This window comes from Erpetoichthys calabaricus, chromosome 17 (genome assembly GCF_900747795.2).
Source record: "Erpetoichthys calabaricus chromosome 17, fErpCal1.3, whole genome shotgun sequence".
NCBI classification, from domain to species: domain Eukaryota; kingdom Metazoa; phylum Chordata; class Cladistia; order Polypteriformes; family Polypteridae; genus Erpetoichthys; species Erpetoichthys calabaricus.
The window spans coordinates 92,134,254-92,155,210 of NC_041410.2; the positions used below are offsets into that span (position 1 = coordinate 92,134,254).

A 20,957-nucleotide genomic window follows, 5' to 3' on the forward strand; every position below is an offset into this window, starting at 1 on the left:
CAGTGTGGATTGTTCTCCTTGTGTCTGGAGGGGGCTTGATTCCCACTGGCCTACAATGTGCATTGAAAGGTGAAAGAGGCCTGGGGGGGGATGGGCTGAGGGTTCTCTTAGATGAATTGGCGTCCCCATACAGGGTGGGTTTCCGCCTGTACTGTAGGGACAGGCTCAACCCTCATGACGGATGCCATGTAGTTTAGGGGAGCAGTGAGGTGGCAACCTATCCAGAGGGTACAGAGGACAATGTGGTGGCCAGCTCTGGATGGGGTAGCAGGGCATTGCAGGATTCACCACACACATATTTTCTCATCTCAAGCTGGCAAAAAAGAAGCCCACTTGGACCCAGAAGTTCATGCAAACTCCACACAGATGGTACCCAAGCTAGGATTTGAAGCCAGGACTCTTGAGGATATGAGGGGGCAGCACTGATTCCTTCTCACTCTTCTAAGAAGTAATAACAGACCCACAGGGAGCAGCACTGGCAGCCAGGCAGCCCTGGGCACAATGCCAGCCAACTGCTGGGCACACATCCAACCTGGGGCCAAATAAGAGGTGTCAATGAATTTAATCTGCAGGTCTTTGGTGGTGTAGGAGGAAAGCTGACATGGACACAGGGAGAACATGCTAACTCCAGACAGAGGGTGACCTGGACCGGGAACAGGATTTAAATTACCGTGCCACCATGCTGCCCTCCTTAATATCAATAATATATTAATAACCTCTTCAGCAAACTTAGGAATATGAATGGTCCAATTGTGAGTTTCTGTGGGACTTGTTTTTCCCCATAAGGTTTCTGGGAGCACAGGAAGAGGATCAAGGAGATTAAGCTGAAGTGTGTCCTATTAAAGAAAATAAAGTTATAAATTATAAGACATTCTTCTTCATCCTGGCACCCAAGGTGTGGCAAAGCGTTGCAAGTCAGTTGGCCATGCAAGTAACAATCTCAGGGTCTCATCCAGGAAGTGTTTCTGCCCTGCACCTGAGGCTGAATTGGATTAAGTGGGTTTGAATAATGTTCTATCTGGGAGCTCCAGGTGCAGGTCCTTGTTGTGTTTCCTCCCACAGTCCAAAGACATGCAGGTTAGGTTATTGGGATTGACCAGGTCCCCACTGGTTCTCCGGAATGCACAGTGCCACCTGAGAGAAGTGGAAGGCCCTAGTCCTTCGAACTTCGGATCCACCCTCCATTTCTATGCTGGTATTGTGGTCCAATATTTTTGGGGCGGCTTCTTCTTAAGTTGAGTCTACTTAGTGTTGGACTCCTGTCTCCAATTAGGGCCATTAAGATGAGAATAATGGCTTTTGTGAAGGCCATATCTTAGTAATGACTGCAGAAAGGACCTCAGAGTTAATGGCTCATATGGCTCTCATGCCTCAGACGCCCATTTTGGCCTTAAGAGCTTGAGATTGGGCTTGGCCATGGAAACATGCTTGGATTGAACCTCATGCTCTAGATTCCCTGTTTTAGCCTTGAGACTGAACTAGGTCATGGAGATGTGGTTGGATTGAAGCTCATGCTCCAGGCTCCCCTTTTCTCCTTGCAGGCTTGAAACTGGGATAATCCATGGAGATGTGGGTTGGGTTGAACCTCATGTTCCAGGCTTCCCTTTTGGCCTTGAAACTGGACCAGACCATAGAGATGTGGTTGGACTGAACCTCATGTACCTTTTGGCCTTGTGGTCTTGAGATTGGGCTAGGCCATAGAAATGGCCTTTTCTCCATGAGGACTTGGCCATGGAAACATGCTTGGATTGATCCTCATGTTCCAGATTCCCATTTTAGCCTTGAGCCTGGATTAGTCCATGGAGATTTGGTTGGATTGAATCTCATGCTCCAGACTCCCCTTTTCTCCTTGAGGGCTTGAGACTGGGCTAGGCCATGGACATATGACTGGATTGAGCCTCATATACCTTTTGGCCTTGTGGTCTTGAGATTGGGCTAAGCCTTAGAGATGGCCTTATCGCCTTGTGGTCTTGAGATTGAGCTAGGCCATGGTGATGTAGTAGGATTGAAACGGAAGTTCCAGATTCACCATTTTGGCCCGGAAGGCTTGAGACTGGACAAGACCATGGAGATGTGGGTTGGATTGAATCTCATGTACTGCTTGGCCTTGAAGTGTTGAGATTGAGCTACACCATGGAGATGTAGTTGGATTGAATCTCATGTTCCCGACTCACCATTTTTGCCTTGAAGTTTTGAGATTGCATTAGGCCATACAGATGTGTTTGGATTGAATCAAATGTTCCAGGCTCCCTTTTTGGCCTTGAGATTTAGATAGGCCATTGAAACATGCATGGTTGGACTGAACCTCATGTACCTTTTGGCCTTGTGTTCTTGAGATTGGGATAGGCCATAGAAATGGCCTTTTCTCCATGAGGGCTTGGCCATGGAAACATGCTTGGATTGATCTTCATGCTCCAGATTCCTGTTTTAGCTTTGAGCCTGGATTAGTCCATGGAGATGTGGTTGGATTGAACCTTATGCTCCAGACTCCCCTTTTCTCCTTCAGGGCCTGAGACTGGGCTAGGCCATGGACATATGGTTGGATTGAGCCTCATATACCTTTTGGCCTTGTGGTCTTGAGATTGGGCTAGGCCATGGTGATGTGGTAGGATTGAAATGGAAGTTCCAGACTTCATCATTTTGGCCCTGAAGGCTTGAGACTGGACAAGACCATGGAGATGTAGGTTGGATTGAACTTCATGTACCACTTGGCCTTGAGGTGTTGAGATTGAGCTACACCGTGGAGCTGTAGTTGGATTGAATCTCATGTTCCTGACTCACCATTTTTGCCTTGAAGGCTTGAGATTGGATTAGGCCATACAGATGTGGTTTGATTGAATCAAATGTTCCAGGCTCCCTTTTTGGCCTTGAGATTTGGATAGGCCATTGAAACATGCATGGTTAGATTGAACTTCATGTACCTTTTGGCCTTGTGTTCTTGAGATTGGGCTAGGCCATAGAGATGGCCATTTCTCCTTGAGGGCTTGAGAATGTACTTGGCCATGGAAACATGTATGGTTGGATAGAAGCTCATGTTCCAGACTCACCCTTATGGCCTTGAAGGCTTGAGATTGGATCAGGCCATAGAGATGTGGCTTGGTTTGCACTTCATTTTTCTTGCTTCCCTTTGGTCCTGCTGGCTTCGACATTGGCTTTGGTCCTGGAGTTGTAGCCTTCTTGCCTCTAAGTTCCACATTGCCATTTTGGGGCTTTTGTGTCTCATCAATTTTTGTAGTAAATGCATCGTCCAACTATCCGCTCCATACCATGAGAAGGTAAGAGGATCTCACAGGGCTCCTAATTTCTTGTTGCTGTGCCTTTAATTGGTTACAGGACTTGTATGCCGATGATTTGCTGTCAATCTGAACAATCTAAGACGTATTCTCCCATTGGCCCACCTACTAAGGATCTAAGATGGAGTCCAGTCTTATCCTAAGACTGGATGGACTGTTTTCTGTTGTTAAGGTTTTCCCCCCTCCAGGAGGACCACTTGAGCAGTTTCTTCTGCTACTGGAGACGTTTCCTGAATCTGCTCAATTCTAAGGGTGTGCAGTAAAATGCCTAACACTAGGTATCACCCCCCTCAGAATAGCAGATTTGGGCACCATCTTAAATGGACCACGCTCCCCTTGAAATGTTGCTGTGTCTGATGAAACTCTCTTAGTTTTTTCAGAGTGGTTTGTCAAAAGAGGCACCCAGTTTTGTTAGGATCTGAGCCTGCAGGGAGAGACCCCCAGTAGATTTCTAGTCCATCACCTACACCTTAGTCCAAAGACATGCAGGTTAACCGAACCCTAATTCTTCTTCTTCTTCTGTTGGTTGCTCTCATTAGGGGTGGCCACAATGGATCATCTTTTTCCATATTTCCTGTCCTCTACATCTTACTCCATTACACCCTCACCCTTACTGATGATGCTTAATTGGTCAATGTGTGTGTGTGTGTGTGTGTGTGTGTGTGTGTGTGTGTGCGCATTTACTTTGTGCTGTGCTGGTGTCCCACCTATGGATTGTTCCTGCCTCACGCCAGACGTTTGCCAGGATTGGCTCCAGCTGATTATTTTATAAATATTACATTTTCTGTGCAGGACCACATGTCGCTCAATCACAGACTGGAGTAACAAAGAGAGTTTTTGAAACACAAAGCCTAATAATAAAGTATCTTCTGGGCGTATGACGATACGACGACTACTGGCATTTAGAAAATTCCACCTTAAATCTAACATCTTTCCGGTCCACCTTAAATATCTCTCTTTTTTTTTTTTTCTTTTTTTTTTTTGGAACATCTCGGCTCTTTGAGCGATGCCAGTCTGACCCAAACTCGGCCAAGCCCTTTCAGAGAAATCCCAACCAAAATATTCGGCACACGAGAGCAAAAAAAAAAAAAAACACAAAATTACAAGCAAGTAGGCATCAACCTGCCTGTAAATTAGCGGTTTATATGGCTGAGAACAGACTTGAAGCAACAGCTGTATATTTTGTGGTTAAAGAAATGATCTCCAGCCTATTCTTAGGAGCTCCAGCAAAATAAATCACAGATGGCAATGGACGCCTTCCAAGATTACATAATCTGAAGTGGAAAAGCTTCTTTGAAAGCGGGGAGAGCTCGGTCATGCAGTGCTGAAGGGCCCGATGGTGTGGCGCTTGTGTGTTCTCCCCACATCTGGATGGGCTTTTCTCAGTTGGCCCTGTGAGGGGGTATGAGCCCTCTGGCTGACTTGGCATCCCATCCAGTGAGGGTTTGTGTCCTGCACCCACCCGAGGCTTAATTGGATTAAGTGGGTCTGAGAAAGACGTGTGTGTCAATGTTAGGAAGAATACGTTTGTGTCGTTCAATGAAAGAGTGGGGTGGAAAAACGAAAAACATGGGAGGATTCTGATGTCTAATAAATTTGCTAACCTGACTGAAAAGACATCTTCACTTTGTCATTGTGGGTTATTGAGTGCAGATTGATGGGTAAAAATGGCAAATGTAACCATTTACAAAGAAATCTACTACACAATAAAGTGTGCAGGAAGTGAAGGGGTCTCCATACTTTCAGAATCCACAGTATGTACGTAACAACATATAGAGCGCATTCTGAACTTTGAAAGGTTGCGTCAGAAAACCCCACAGACACCAAATATAAAACAAAATAAGAATGATAAGTGTTTGCTTGCTTACTTGTGATCTACACTGGCACCAGAAAGTTACCACATGATTGATTGATAGATAGATAGATAGATAGATTAGTAGGCAAGATTAAAAATTTAGATAGATTAACAAGAAAGGTATTATATAGGATAGAATGGATGGATGGATAGATAAATAGATAGATGGTGTAGTAGGCAAGATTAAAAATGTGCATAAATTGACAAAGCATTTTATGATAGATAGATGGTGTAGTAGGCAAGATTAAAAATTTAGATAGATTAACAAGAAAGATTAACAAGATTAACAAGAATCCTATTGGATAGGATAGAATGGATGGATGGATAGATGGATGGATAGATAAATAGATAGATGGTGTAGTAGGCAAGATTAAAAATTGAGAGAGATTAACAAGAAAGGTATTATATAGGGTAGGATAGGATTAGATAGATAGATAATTAATGGCCCCATAAATGCCGCCCACACAGAGTTTAATCTTCCAGCTACATATTCAAGGAGCAATGCCCCATCCTGTCCTTTAATGTCACCCCATACACAATGCTATTGCACGTGTCCTTTATTCAACCCCAGACATTATCTCTGATTCTTTCACATTTCACACTCTCCTTTCCAGATTTAATGCCATTTCCCATGTCACCCCTAATTCTCATGCCACCCTTTTAGTAGGACGAGTTTTTGCCCAGGACACATCCAGCTGGCAGGTCACCCACGTGAGGACAGAGACAGACAATGACAGCACTTACCCACTGTATCACATGGCTCATCTTTGTGAACGCAGAAGTCTGTCCTGAGAAAGGAAAAGAAAGGAAATGCCAAATGTAAAGATAAGTAGTGGTAAGGCGAACCAACGTCAAAAAGCCGCCATCCATAAGCCACCCTGGCACATATTGTATCAGCCCTGAAATTTATCATAAGATGAACTGACATGCATAAGCAAACAAGAGAGAAAACAGATTGAAGGTAAAGCATTTAGGAGTAGGACCCCCCATTTGGGATGCCTACATGGTCTCATAACCCATCTGCTGATGCCACTTGTTGCGGAAGCCAAAGCCTCTCCCTACAGCATCGGGCTCGGGGTCAGAGGACATGTCGACCCATTGCAAGGTACCTTCACAGGCCCCCCCATACCTGTACAGAAGCTCTGCCCCTTCTGGGAAGTCCCAATAAATGCACAATGGCTACCAGAAGTGGGCGTTCAGTTTGGAGTGGTGACTCAGGGAAACAGAGCTCCTACTCAGAAGCACTAATTTTCAAGACCACTCGTTTCACGTACATGCCATTGATTTGCACCCTTATTTGTGCTTTTTTTCCCTTTTGTTTGTACTTTGATAAATAGTGTTTATTGGCATGGTGCCCAACTCATTGTGCTGACTGTGCTCATTTTAATACAACATATATGTGAACAGAGCACCGAGGCGTGCTGAACTGCATAAGAAGTGTTAATAATTAATAAATACAGGTGGAGTAGCCCACCATTCTTAACTACAGTACATGTGAACACAGCACCCCAGGACCCTCAACTGAATTGGAATAGTGAATAGGAATAATTCAGGAGTTGCACACCATCCTAGATTTGATGTATCTATGCAAGCATTCTAAACTGGATTAAAAGCATTAAAAATTAATAGAAATAATTCAAGAGTATGCCGCCCCCCTGAACCAGATTAAGCGGGTTTAATAACTGACTAGCTGGGCTACCTATCAAAAATGGGCTGAAATCTAAATGATCAATATAGACCACAGTGTTAATGTTTGCAGAGCTCCATCTGTTGGAGTATATTTTCTAATGCATGTAGTAATAAAATGCATTGCATTTTGCATTCCAACAGATGGTGCATTACAAATATTTATAGCAATAAAATGCTTGGTATTCTTCATTCCAACAGATGGCGCATCACAAATATTTATAGTAGTAAAATGCATTACTACAAATGTTTGCGATGCGCCATCTGCTGGAATGACAAATGCAATGGATGTCACTGTTATATGCCATTTGAGATGGGATTCATAAAAGCAGTGTTAATGTTTGTGATGTGCCATCTGTTGGAATGACAAACGCAATGCATTTTATTACTAAAAACGGTTGTGATGCTCCCTCTGTTGGAATGACAAATGCAATGAATGTCACTGCTATATGTCACTTAAGGTGGGATTCATAAACATAGTGTTAATGTTTGTGATGCGCCATCTGTTGGAATGACCAATGCAATTTATTTTATTACTAAAAACGGTTGTGATGCGCCATCAGTTGGAATGACGAATGCATTCCATTTTATTACTGAAAACAGTTGTGATGCACCATATGTTGGAATGAAAGAGACATAGCAACTGGATGGACACACGGACAGACACGCAGGCAATGTCCTTTTATTAAGGTGGACAGACAGCAATTTTCCACCTGAGTTATAGCAATTCTGACTGTAACGCAGGATTTTTAGAACTTGTTCCCCCATCATCAACATGTGTTAAACGTTTGACTCAGTTATACAGGTATTATAGACTAATTTTATTAAAGGTCATCAAACACCTTCTCACTACACTTGGAGGGTCCTGAATGGACCCCTCAACACCAGGGGCACTCTTCAGTGGATATCTTGCCATCATTCTCATGGCCGTGAATGCCCCCCCTTTATCATAGTGACACTTTCCATGCTGCCAATTAATTCTCGCTTCAGAGCCAAGAACAAAATAAAAAAGGGAATAAATAAAAAAAGACTTAGTTAAATAAACTGCCATTGGCTTGGCTGACAGAATCAAATTAATAAGAAGTGGAAGCGCGCCATCAGCATGATCCCCGGGGAGGCCCAGGCAGCGTGAGCGTGTAATACTTGACTTGTAGAGACGCCACTCCTTCTTGTTGATTCCGCACAAATGAGCTTATTTACCCCAGGGATGGAATGTGATCTTTAACCAAGCTTTAATATGTTTATGATAGTCAAAAAGATGGAATCAATTTGTATTTCCCTAAACAACCGTCCCAGTGGAAGTCATTAAAGACGTCCCTTGGCGGCTCTTCTGCATTTCCTAATCCACCCCTTTTCCCCCTCCAACATCAACCAAAAGCTCATCTGTGGGCTCCACTAAGTCACTCGAGTCAGTCCTACAAGATGACAGTTTGGGATGACTGCCAGCTTTCAGATGCCTGTGCCAATTAACTGGCAGGAAAAAGCATTCAATGTATTCTCTGTGACATTTTGCATTATAAATGGATCACCACAGAGGGGGTTTAGCTGGCATCCCATCCAGAATTGGATCAGGTCTGCTGCCCGGGGCTACCTAGTTAGTCTTCAGCATCTACGGTTCAGATAGACTGATTCAGATAGATAATCACATGAAGAAGTGTAAACATGTGTGTGCCTGGCAAAGAGGGCACCACCAATGGCACACGCAAGTTTTGCCATTTGCAAGACGTAAGTCCACAGGCACAAACCGACATCCGAAATGACAAGAAGCTTGTTGGGAAGTCAGGTTCCATTTTCATTATCTAATCACTTTTTAACTTTTTTGATTTTTATGGGCAGTTTATTTAAATTATCGTTGCCTGGCATACAACATCAAGACTTGTTGACTTGCAATTCCACCCCGAGTCAGCGGGTGGCATTCCCTCCTGATGCCTCTTCTCTCCTTCTCTCTACAGATCCAGAGAATCCCAAGCCGACAACACACAATGTCACTTCCAGGTTGTGAGGCGCCTGAACCCGTCCCTTTCTGCCTCATCATAACCTGGCACTGATGCCACCTGTCTGCCAATCTGGCCTGAGACTCCCATCTGTAAAGACATAGTTTCATTTTTTGATCGGCATTCAGTGCTCCAATCCTCCATCTTTATTTCTGTTTCTTGCTACACCTTCTTGTTTTTATGATGCGTTCGGGATGCGTTATGTGACCCTCCCCATCGATCATGGCGGCCATGACGTCACACACGTTACCTGTAAGACGTGACGACTTTCAAGTGTGTTATCCTTTGGTGCGCACTCTGTATTTGAGTTCTTGTTAGCAGTAGCATCACGCATGCACGTCGGAGGAGCTCTTGACTGGGTATGTAATAACCCACTGGGCCGAGAGGGGGCACTGTCACTGACATTCTCCTCTCCTTCCCTCCTTCACAGCTCTGGGAAACTCCACCCAGTGAGGGCACTTAGCTCCACCCCTTCCAGGTTTGTCTGCTATAAGAAGCCAGGCCACCCAGAAAGGAGGGGTCTTTTGTAATCAGAGCAACCGACTGGGTGGGGCTCCAGTGACAAGACCCCAAATTCTGCATCTAAGAGCCGAATACACTCTTGTTTATCGTTTCACCCAAGCGCTGCTCGTACAGGGCGGCATGGTGGCACAGTGGTACAGCTGCTGTCACGCAGTAAGGAGACCTGGGTTCACTTTCCGGGTCCTCCCTGCATGGACTTTGCATGTTCTCCCCGTTGAGTGGGTTTCCTCCGGGTACTCCAGTTTCCTCCCACAGTCCAAAGACATGCAGGTTAGGTCCCTAGTTTGTGCTTGGTGTGTGTGTGTGCCCTGCGGAGGGCTGGCACCCTGCGTGGGGTTTGTTCCTGCCTTGCACCCTGTGCTCCAGCAGACCCTTGTGACCCTGTGTCAGGATACAGCGAGTTGGACAATGACTGACTGGCTACTCATACAAAACGATTTTGTAGGACTTTGCTCAATTACATGGGACAACCCGGTTGGTGTCCCAACATTTATCATTTGCATGACCCGTCGTTCCCACACCCGGCCACTGCGGGTTAGTTTACGATTTCTAGGAGGTCCAAGTGCTCAGCTGGTTTTGTGCTTTCTGACTTCTTGATTGCTCCTGATCTCCTCTAATCTTCTGGGGTCTTGTGATTCTCACCGTAATCGTTAGACACGCTGCTCGTCTCTCAACATCTGGAATGGTGGTGCCCTGGAATGTTTTCTTGGTGCACTTTGGAGGTCCATTAATACCAAACCACGACCTCTCTGAGCCTTATTGCTGTCCACGTCCATCCAAACATGGCCGCACTTTACCCATATGCTAATGGCTACTTCCACCATGATAAACGCAGAGCAGAAGTCGTCCCAAACTGGTTTCATGAACATGACCAGGAGTGGAGGGTTTTTCAGTAGCCATGCCAGTCACTGGATCTGAATCCAATTGAAGACCCTTGGAATGTGATAGAACTGGAGATTCGCAGTGTGAATGTGCAGCCGGAAATTCGGTAATGCCAATCATGTCGACATGGAGGAGAAGCTCAAAGGAAATCTTGTGGAACCCACGCCACCAAGAACTGAGGCTGTTTGGAGAGCAAATGGAGGCCCCTAGATTAGTGCAGTGGTCCTAAGAATTGCCTCAATGAGTGTACGTATATTTTTTAAACAGCCCTTTGGGCCCAGCGTAGGCCGAAGCCTGCCGTTGAAGTAGGTAGGAAAGCTAGTGGAGGGTTGTATTGGCACCACTTTGGTCATTTTGTACGCTGCAATCATAAGAGTGACAGAGTGTCGGGGGGTGTCTCACATCCTCTACCCTATTCATGCCCTGTGTGCCCCCTTTGCCACATGTAAAATGTGTCACAGGCACAAAACATTCATTTGAATGAAAAAGTCCCAAATCTGGATAACAAATATGGACAAAGCAAGTTAATGGAATATGCCATTTGGCACAGTGGGTAATTTGGGTGCCCGCTTCACTCTTTCCAGATTACTCCAGCACGTGCCCTTCTGAGCCCGACAGACTTTTAAATCACATAAGTCGGTCAGCACATTTCAACACTGTAGGGTCTTCCCGGACTCAACCTCAGCTGTCATACATCCTGCCCCCTTTGGTGACCATTGCCCCGAGACCACCCGAGTTAAACGGACAAGAAAGGCATTTTATTAAATTATTTATTGTTATCAGCCATACAAACCTTTAGAAAGTCAGAAGCTTGAAAGAGCGGCAGGAGGAACACGGACCAGATAGATAGACAGATAGCGTAGTAGGCAAGACTGAAAATTTTGATAAATTGACAAGAAAGGCATTTTATTACAGGCACAAAACATTCATTTGGATGAAAATGTCCTAAATCGGGATTAATAAATATGGACAAAGCAAGATAATAGAATATGCCATTTGGCACAGCAACAATTGTTATGTGGCACAGTGGGTAATTTGGGTGCCCGCTTCACTCTTTCCGGATTACTCCAGCACGTGCCCTTTTGAGCCCGACAGACTTTTAAATCACGTAAGTCACTCAGCACATTTCAACACTGTAGGGTCTGCCCGGACCCAACCTCAGCTATCATATGTCCTGTCCCCTTTGGTGACCGTTGCCCTGAGACCACCAGAGAGTTTCCTTTGAGTTGCCAATTATTTCTGTCAAACCCAAATACCAGAGAAGCCTCACTAAATTACAGGGGAGACGTCCACGTCGCAGGCTCATCTCTTTGGAGACGGATGGGCCATCTGTTTCATTTGGGACCTGCTTTGTAATTGTCACCCTGTGAAGCCCTCTAATTTGACCAGGGCAGCTGGGCAGAGGTGAGCAAGCCATCACACCTCAGGCTGAAATCAACGACCACAACTATCCCTGACATCACAGGTCCGACGGGTTTTAGTGAAAGAGCCAAGGGAGCTCTGAAGACGAAAGCAGACGATTAGCAGAAAAGATCTGATGAGCAACACTCTCAGTCTTGAAGGCGCTTACTTTTGAGACGTGGCCATCAGAAAGGTTTTGCCCAACTGGCATACCCTGCAACTGTGAGCTCACACATGAAATGACAAGTGAAACGGTCAGGCACTCATCGGTATGGCGACTCAGCCCAGTCACGCTGTGGAGTCGGCCTGTGCCCACCCTGTGTCCCCCACCTGAGATTTCTCAACCGTCCTACGGGTTTCCTCCCAAACTTCAGATAAGTGATATTCTTTAAATTAGTGTCATCGAGTGGGTCAGTGGGCACAGTGCCCATCTGGGCCGTGTTCGGAGTTGGGCTCAATGCTTCTGAAGCCAAACCATCAGATTAAACCACATGAATATTCTCAAATCTGCCTTATCCAATTCAGACGGACTGGGGGGCTTCATATTAAGTTATATTAGCAGAAGTCAAAACCACCTCACTACTAAAAATGGTGATCCTTAAAGTGTGCCCTCCACGAGACAATTCAATTAATAATATCAGGATGGCTCAATTAAAATCCCATCCTGTCAGGAAAAGGAAACACATCAAAAGAAGGGTCCCCGGTCCCCCCCCCCCCGGGTCAAAAGGTGGTCTTCCAAAGCAGCCTGACAAAGTGGGATACGTGGGATGAACTCCAAGTCTGTTGAGATTGGAACTGCATAAAGCAAAAACACACACAGTGGGCTTAATATGTTAGAGAGATCAAGCGAATGGGCACTACGCTAAAATGAATGCGTCCCCCATAAGCCCCCCGTGCACTGAGGGGGATTGTGAAGGCGTGAATGTAAGAAACGAGGACGACTAAGCAGGCCAACATTTCAATGTTTACTGACACAATTTTAGGAAAGGCTGATGAACCAGAGCAGTGGCAGTAATTTACATGACTTGGTGGCTTTTACTAGGAACGTCTTTTTAGGCCACCGTCTCTGGGAGTTTGTTTGTTTCTTTGTTTTTCTTTTCTTTTCCTTTCCATCTGTTCATTCATGAAATTAAACACTGGCAGTTGTGCCCTCAGTTGTTAGAAAGGACCCAACAAATATTTAGATGACTTGGGTTACAAAAACAAAAATTAAAACCACTTAGGCACCGGAGAATTACCTCGTCACAAAAACAGCGGCGTCCACAGGGGGGGTGTCATCCTTCCCACCAGGCACGTGGTTGTTGCCAAGGTAACGGGCTCCTCCATACTCCTCGTACTGCCACTGGCAGAAACTCTCTAAGGACCGCTCTCCGTGGTGGCCAATCTTTATCTTCTCCTAGGATATGGATACAGATTAGGCAAATAGAACTGAAAGGCACTATATAACAGATAGATGGACAGACAGATAGCGTAGTAGGCAAGATTGAAAATTTAGATAAACTGACAAGAAAGGCATTTTATTAAATTATTTATTGTTATCAGCCATACAAAGCTTTAGAAAGTCAGAAGAAGTAGGAGGAACAAGGACCAGATAGATAGATAGATAGATAGATAGTGTAGTAGGCAAGATTGAAAATTTTGATAAATTGACAAGAAAGGCATTTTATTATAGATAGATTTTAAAGTAAACTTTACTATTGTCAGTAACTATCAATATATACAGTTAATAAATAATCAACAATTTCACAAGAAAGAAACTTTTACTAATTACTCACCTCACAACTACTCCCCCAGTACTCTCTTCCTACTCTGCACATACATCCAAATCATCGTTTAAGCATTACAAACAATCTCCCACATACACAAAGTCCTCTTACCAGTTAGTGTCCAGTTCCCCCCTCATGACAGAACACAATGCCCCAACAGCCCCTTTATTAAACAGCTGAAGCCAAAGCCCTTCGGGCCCGGTGGAGGCCGAAGCCTGCTATTGGAGCAGGTAGTCAGGCTGCCTGGCAGTGAGCCTTATCTGGGAAGGCACTTTTTTTTTTTAAAGATACCCCCAGGGGGCCTCTTGCTCAGTTACCGTGATGTAACAAGACCAAAGGTTTTGCTGGCACTATGGAGCAATATGTGACCCACTCCAAGTGGCCTCTGCCCTACTTGTCCCTTTCATATTCTCATGTGGCCACCTAACTGAGTAGACTGAACTCCTTCTCTCTCACGTCTTGGACCCCCAGATTCAGAGTGGCAGCTTTCCTCTGTCCTTCCCTGATATACCAAGTTAGAATCGCCAGTTAACCTAATATGCTGTTCATCTCGAGGAGATGTTCAGGTTTCCTCAATGACATAAACGAGAGCACCTGAAGGAGAATCTGAGAGGAACATGGAGATAATGTGCTAACCCCATGTAGATAAGGGGTCAAGGCAGCGTCCCAGAGCTGTGATGTGCAGTTTTAACCAGCCTACCCCACTGACCTTCATGGCAGACTGAGAAAATGAATGAAGTAAAAAGTGAACTTCTTGAACCCAGAATCGACACAGCTGGCCAAGCTTCTGCGTTTGGACACAAGCAACTTTAGAGACTTGAATTTTCTTTTTTACTTACTGGACGGCTGTGGAGAAGAACCAACTTGGTCACTCGGATGTTGACGCGGATGCCCAGGCTCTGATGGTGGAACATGTTGTAGACCTGTCAAAACGAGCCAGAAGAAACAGCTGAGGCCTCACAGCTCAAAGCACATCATGGACAGGTAAACAAAGCGGGCGATCTCAAAACACGACAGATCGGATTTCACAAGAAAAGCAGCAGCAAAGCTTTGGAGTCGCTTGCCCGACACCTGGAGAGGAAACCGCAGAAGCAGCTGCTCTTGAGCCCCCAAAGAAGATTAAAGTCCTGAAGGAAGAAAAGAGTTTGGGATTCAAAGTCACAATTACTGAAAATACTGTGGGCTGCCATAATAATGCGATCTCAATCGGAAAGGGCAGACCCTCCACCCGGGACCACTGGCTAGCTGGCGCCTGCCCACCACAGGAATCAAGACCAGATAGGATGCCAGCGTACTTGTCTGATTGGATGACTTCACGCCCCGTTTTTAAAGGAACGGCTTGGACGGGACTCTTCAGCTCGAGCTAAATTTGTTAAAGATGTGCGTGAATTTGTAACGTTCAAAATAACACGCTCTGCATTTCAACACATCTTTAGCCTAGAAAAGCGATTCTCTCCAACCGAGGACATGGTGGGAAACTTCTTAAGGGCAGAATTTGGACAAATGTTAGAAAGTTTTCTTCACACAATGGACCCTAGATAATGGAAGATTATGTGGGCCAAAATTAAATGTACTCCAATGTGTTAACTACGGGTACGTCGCGGGTTGTCTGCTTTTGGGTCATGCAGATTTGTATTCAATGGGAAAGGGTCACGTAATGTTGGCAAAGTGTCTCACGATGGGGTGGCATGGGCAGTTTAAATAACTGGCATTGCTATGCTGTGACTGTTGAGGGAAATACCCTGGGAGGACTATCAATGGCGCATCTCCAAAGGGGACAGGGGGTCTACTGTCGGCAGCTAATCGCCAAGAGGACCTCCACCTCCCCCAGGGAGGACTATCAATGGCCAGTCCCCAAAGGGGACAGGGGGTCTACTGTCAGCAGCTAATCACCAAGGGGACCTCCACTTCCCCCAGGGAGGACTATCAATGGCCAGTCCCCAAAAGGGGGTTTGATTGGACTAAGTAGAAAGGCACACACTTGTGTATTGTTGGTCCCACAGCTGAGAAAAATCCCAGCCATAAGGTCCAAGGAAGTACCTGCAGAGCTCAGAGTCAGCTTTGTGTCAAAGCACAGAGATCTGAGGAGGGCTACAAGAACACATGTGCAGCATTGAAGGTCCCCAAGAGCAGAGTGGCCTCCATAATCCTTAAATGGAAGACGTTTGGAAAAAAGAGCTGGCCACAGAGGGAAACTCAACAAGCATTTTGGACTTTAGGGATTTTCAAAACTAGACATGACGTGAATTGTAGAAGAATTAAATGGATAGGACTAGCAAGCTTTGTTAGGGCTGAAAGGCCTGTTTTTGTTCCAGATTGTTCTAATCAAAGGAGAAAGGCTGTGGTGAGAGAGATGATCAAGCCAACTGAAATTCTTGCTTTACAGGTTACTTTGCATAAATGTTGTCACACGCGTGTGCACATAGGGGACAGCTTAAGGGCTCCGGAGGTTGTAATTCCTCGCCACTCCAGGGGTTGGCGCTGTGTTCTAATGCCTGTTCAATTCCACTCTCTGCAGACCGGATGATTGACAGCTGTAACGTCTCTGATGTCACTTCCGGTTTCCATCTGCCTGGCCCCACCTCTTACAGCCAGAAGGACATATACAGTAACTGAGAGCTCAGGCACTACGGAGATGCTTGTACACCTTGTTTGGAGTCCGCCTGTGGTCAATTCAATTGATTGGACTGAGTAGAAAGGCACACACTTGTGTATTGATGGTCCCACAGCTGAGAAAAATCCCAGCCATGAGGTCCAAGGAAGTGCCCGCAGAGCTCAGAGTCAGCTTTGTGTCGAGGCACAGAGATCTGAGGAGGGCTACAAGAACACATGTGCAGTATTGAAGGTCCCTAAAAGCACAGTGGCCTCCATAATACTTAAGTGGAAGACGTTTGGAAAAACCACGACTCTTCCAAGAGCTGGCCACAGAGGGAAACTGAATAAACATCCAGGGCTTTAGGGAAAGGGCGGCACAGTGGTGCAGTGGTAGTGCAGCTGCCTCGCAGTAAGGAGACCCGGGTTCGCTTCCTGGGTCCTCCGTGCGTGGAGTTTGCATGTTCTCCCCGTGTCTGCGTGGGTTTCCTCCCACAGTCCAAAGACATGCAGGTTAGGTGGATTGGAGATTCCACATTGTCCCTAGTGTGTGCTTGGTGTGTGTGTGCGCCCTGCGGTGGGCTGGCGCCCTGCCCGGGAATTTGTTTCTGTCTTGAGCCCTGTGTTGGCTTGGATTGGCTCCAGCAAACCCCCGTGACCCTGTGTTAGGATATAGCGGGTTGGGAAATGACTGACTGACATTAGGGATTTTCAAAAATCGACTTGACGTGAATTGTAGAAGAGTTAAGTGGATAGGACCAGCAAGCTTTGTTAGGGCTGAACGGCCTGTTCTCATTCCGGATTGTTCTAATCAAAGGAGAAGGGCTGTGGTGAGAGACGTGGCCAAGCCAATTGAAATTCTTCCTTTACAGGTTACTTTGCATAAATGTTGTGACATGTGGGCACATAGGGGACAGCTTAAGGGCTCCGGTGACTGTAAATCCCTCACCGCTCCAGGGGTTAGCGCTGTGTTCTAATGCCTGTTCTCTTCCAGCCTGTGCAGACCGGATGATTGACAGCTGTAACATCTCTGATGTCACTTCCAGTTTCCATCTGCCTGGCCCCGCCTCTTCCAGCCAGAAGGACTTATAAGTGGGAGTTCAGGCATTCTGAAGTCACCTCACTGTGGAACTCCCGTCTGAAAAGTCATTTTTTTGCCATTATTGCTCGTTTTTCTGCTTTTCAGTTCTACAGGGGGTCACCAGGTGGTTGCCCCAACTCTTTATCATGGTCTGTCTATTCGCTTACAGTGTGTTATGTATATCAAATTACAAAAGAGAAAAAAAAATATTTCTTGTTTTTGATGTATAAATAAAATGTGTCTGCAAAGGGACCGAGTCAATAGAAGTTCTGCCCTAATGAGGTGTTCCCTTTTTAAAAGCGCACCACGTGCCAAAATAAACGTTCCGGCTTTTCACACCCTGACTTCTCGATAACCCTTCAATGTGTTTGCACGCTCTGTGGCCGAATTCCCACTTTTTACAGCAAAAGTACGGAAAAAGTTTAATCAGTTGGCAGGATTTGTGTGAAATAACGAGAATCTGCCCAGGACAAAAAAAAATCAAGGACATTATCCAGCCATCGGTGTTAACCAGCCAGCCAAAAGAAACACAGGCCGAGCTGAAAACGAGACTTTAAAGATAAAGAATTAGCAAGGAACGCGTAATCAGCCAGGTCTCCGTCTACACGCGGTGGATGTTATGTCCTGATCCTCGTGTCAAAGCTGCAGTTAGGAGAGAAGAGACCGGAATCCATCACTTATGACTTTGCAGTGTTTAAGTGGGCTTTCCGACCATCCGAGGTGAAACGTCTGAAGGCCAGGAAGTCGTTTGTCTTACATGGCAGACGGTGACACCGTCATCAGGACGCGGGGCAGCTGAAGACACTTAGAGGGCCATCAGCTCGCTTGCTTGCTTTCTACAGTTATATGTGGCGGAATTCAGAAAGTCTTTGGACGCCTTCACTTTCCCTCACATTTTGTTATGTTGCAGCCTTGTGTTAAAATCCTCGTCTCCTCACACTCAATACCCCCCACTGAATGACAAAGCGAAAACAGGAGTTTAGACATTATTGTAAATTTATTAAAAATTAAAAGCTGAGTATTCATACCCTGTGCTATAGCTCAGGTGCATCACCACCGAGATGTTTCTACCACTGGTGACCACCGGTGGTCAATTCAATTGGCTGGATGGAGTAGAAAGGCACACACTTGTGTATTGATGGTCCTACAGCTGAGAAAAATCCCAGCCATGAGGTCCAAGGAAGTGCCCGCAGAGCTCACAGTCAGCTTTGTGTCAAGACACAGAGACCTGGGGAGGTCCACAAGAACACATGTGCAGCATTGAAAGTTCCCAAGAGCAGAGTGGCCTCCATAATTCTTAAACGGAAGATGTTTGGAGAAAAGAGCTGGCCACAGAGGGAAACTCAACAAACATTTTGGACTTTAGGGACTTTCAAAACTCGACTTGACGTGAATTAAAGAAGAATTAAGTGGACAGGGCCGGCAAGCTTTGTTAGGGATGAATGGACTGTTCTTGTTCCAGATTGTTCTAATCAAAGGAGAAGGGCCGTGGCGAGAGAGATGGCCAAGCCAATTGAAATTCTTGCTTTACAGGTTACTTTGCATAAATGTTGTCACACGCATGTGCACATAGGGGACAGCTTAAGGGAGTGGTTGTAATTCCTCACCGCTCCAGGGGTTGGCGCTGTGTCCTAATGCCTGTTCTCTTCCACCTTCTGCAGACTGGGTGATTGACAGCTAGAACATCTCTGATGTCGCTTCCAGTTTCCATCTGCCTGGCCCCACCTCTTTCAGCCAGAAGAACATATACAGTAACTGAGAGTTTGTTCATTCTGAAGTCACTTCACTGTGGAACTCCCATCTGAAGAGACGTTCTTTGCAATTATTATTGTTTTTCTGCTTTTCAGTTCTATGAAGGGGGGCGGGGGGTCACCCCCCCGTAGAATGGTCACTCTAGCGGAGCTGCACAGAACCTGTGTGGTGATGGAAGAAACTTCCAGAAGGAAAACCATCACTGCAACACTCCACCGATCTGGGCTTAATGACAAAGTGGACAAATCAAAGCGATTTACTCAGTAAAAGACACGTGGAAGCCCACTTTTTATATAGCTGGTTACCTGGCCAAACATGGGTGAAGGGCCTCCATAAGAGGGATGACCAAGAACCCAATGGTCACTCTGAGTGAACTGCAGAGAACTTGTGTGGAGATAAGCAAAACTTCCAGATGGACAACCGTCACTTAGACATGTCACCGATCTTGGGTTTATGGCAGAGTGGCCAAACAGGAGCCTCGCAGTACCGGACAGATAATGTTTAGTACTTTAGAAAATTAATTTTAATGTCAAACAGTAACCAGTACATAAAATTTATTTCATGAAGTGGCCGGCCCATGACCAGACCAGAGTCCGCGGCCCACTGGGCATTACCCAAATGCCTTAATGGCCAGTCCGCCCCTGTTTGTCCCCAATCCTCCCACCTGCCCAAAATGCGATGTGACCACCCGCTCCTTATTGGACTGCTATCCGTATATCAAGACAGGCCTCAGCCCGTAATGTTTGTGTTTTTTAATGCCATCTCTTAATAATGGTGGGTTAAGGTAAGAGACACATAGGAGCCTATGTGGAGTTTGCAACAAAGCACCTAAAGGACTCTCAGACTGTGAGAGACAAGATTCTCAGGTCTGATGAAGCCACAATTAGTGTCATCTCAGAAGGAAACCAAGGTACCGATCATTACCTGTGCAAATGCTATGCCAGCAGTGAAAAGCACGATGGTGGCAGCATCAGGGACTGGAAGAGGAGTCAGACTCAAGGGAAAGCTGAACAGACCAAAGTCTCTTTGGGACATGTACCCCTGAGTGGCCCACAGAACACGTGAGGAGAGACCTGAAGATGGAAGTTTCCAGACACTTCCCACCCAATCTAATGGGGCTTGAGGAGATCGGCCAGAAAGAATGGCATAAACCGGCCAAATCCAAAGCCTGTAGACTCAAAGCAGGTATTGAGGGGCTTCTACAATTACAGGTCCGAATACTTCTTAGGAATGAGAGAGTTCAGGTTTTGACTCGGGCTAAATGTGTGACCCTTTCTGAAGAAATGCTGTCACTTGGTCATTAGGGGTTACCGAGTGTTGATTGATGGGGAAAAATGGCAAATTCATTCATTTACTTTTTTTTGTTTTTTTTTTTTTGTAGTGAAAAGGTATTTCCATTCAATCATATCAAATGCTTTTTCTGCATCCAATGATAATAATATTTCTGGGGTGTTTGACTTTGCTGGTGAGTATATTACATTAAACAGGCGTCGAAGATTAGAAGATAAGTGTCAACCCTTGATAAATTAAGTTTGATCTTGTGATATTACCGAAGGCAGCACTTTCTCCATCCTTCTAGCTATGATTTTTGAGAGTATCTTAACATCATTATTCAGAAGTGAAATTGGTCTGTATGATGCACATTGTAATAAGTCCTTATTTTGTTTAGGAAAGACGTGATTAATGCTCAGCGAAAAGTTTGGGGTAGAATTTGATTGTCTCTAGCTTCTGTAAATGTTGCTAATAGGAGAGGAGCTAGCTGAGTGGAGAAATTCTGCAGGGTAGACATCAGGGCCTGCTGCTTTCCCGCCTTGAAGTGACTTTATAGCATCTAGTAATTCTGATAGCGCCAGACGTTTATCCAGTTCCTCCACACTGAAAGTATCTATTTGTGGTATCTGTAATGTATCCATTTACAATGAAATCTCCAACACAGCGAAGTGTGCAGATAGCAAAGGGGGTGGTCTGAATCCACTGCAATTCCAACTCAACTGAACGTTCCATTTTGAGGGGGACTCCACCCCAGACTTTTTACCATCTATGTTGTTGTCCCCTCCATTTATATTACCGGACAGAGACAGACACTAACAGGCCACCAGGGGTCCCGAGCAAACGATTGGAGTACTGAAGGGT

At 45.5% G+C, this 20,957-nt stretch overlaps 1 protein-coding gene across 1 annotated transcript in view; it reads right to left on the reverse strand.

Annotated features, from left to right (window-relative positions):
* adamts17 (ADAM metallopeptidase with thrombospondin type 1 motif, 17) overlaps window positions 1-20,957 on the reverse strand; it is a 207,133-nt gene that overhangs the window by 159,491 nt on the left and 26,685 nt on the right. The window contains exons 5-7 of the mRNA XM_028823153.2: window positions 14,239-14,322; window positions 12,872-13,029; window positions 5,893-5,936 (exon numbers count right to left, since the gene is read on the reverse strand). Coding sequence (XP_028678986.1) covers window positions 5,893-5,936; window positions 12,872-13,029; window positions 14,239-14,322 — 286 coding nt within the window. The remainder of the gene's footprint in view (window positions 1-5,892; window positions 5,937-12,871; window positions 13,030-14,238; window positions 14,323-20,957) is intronic.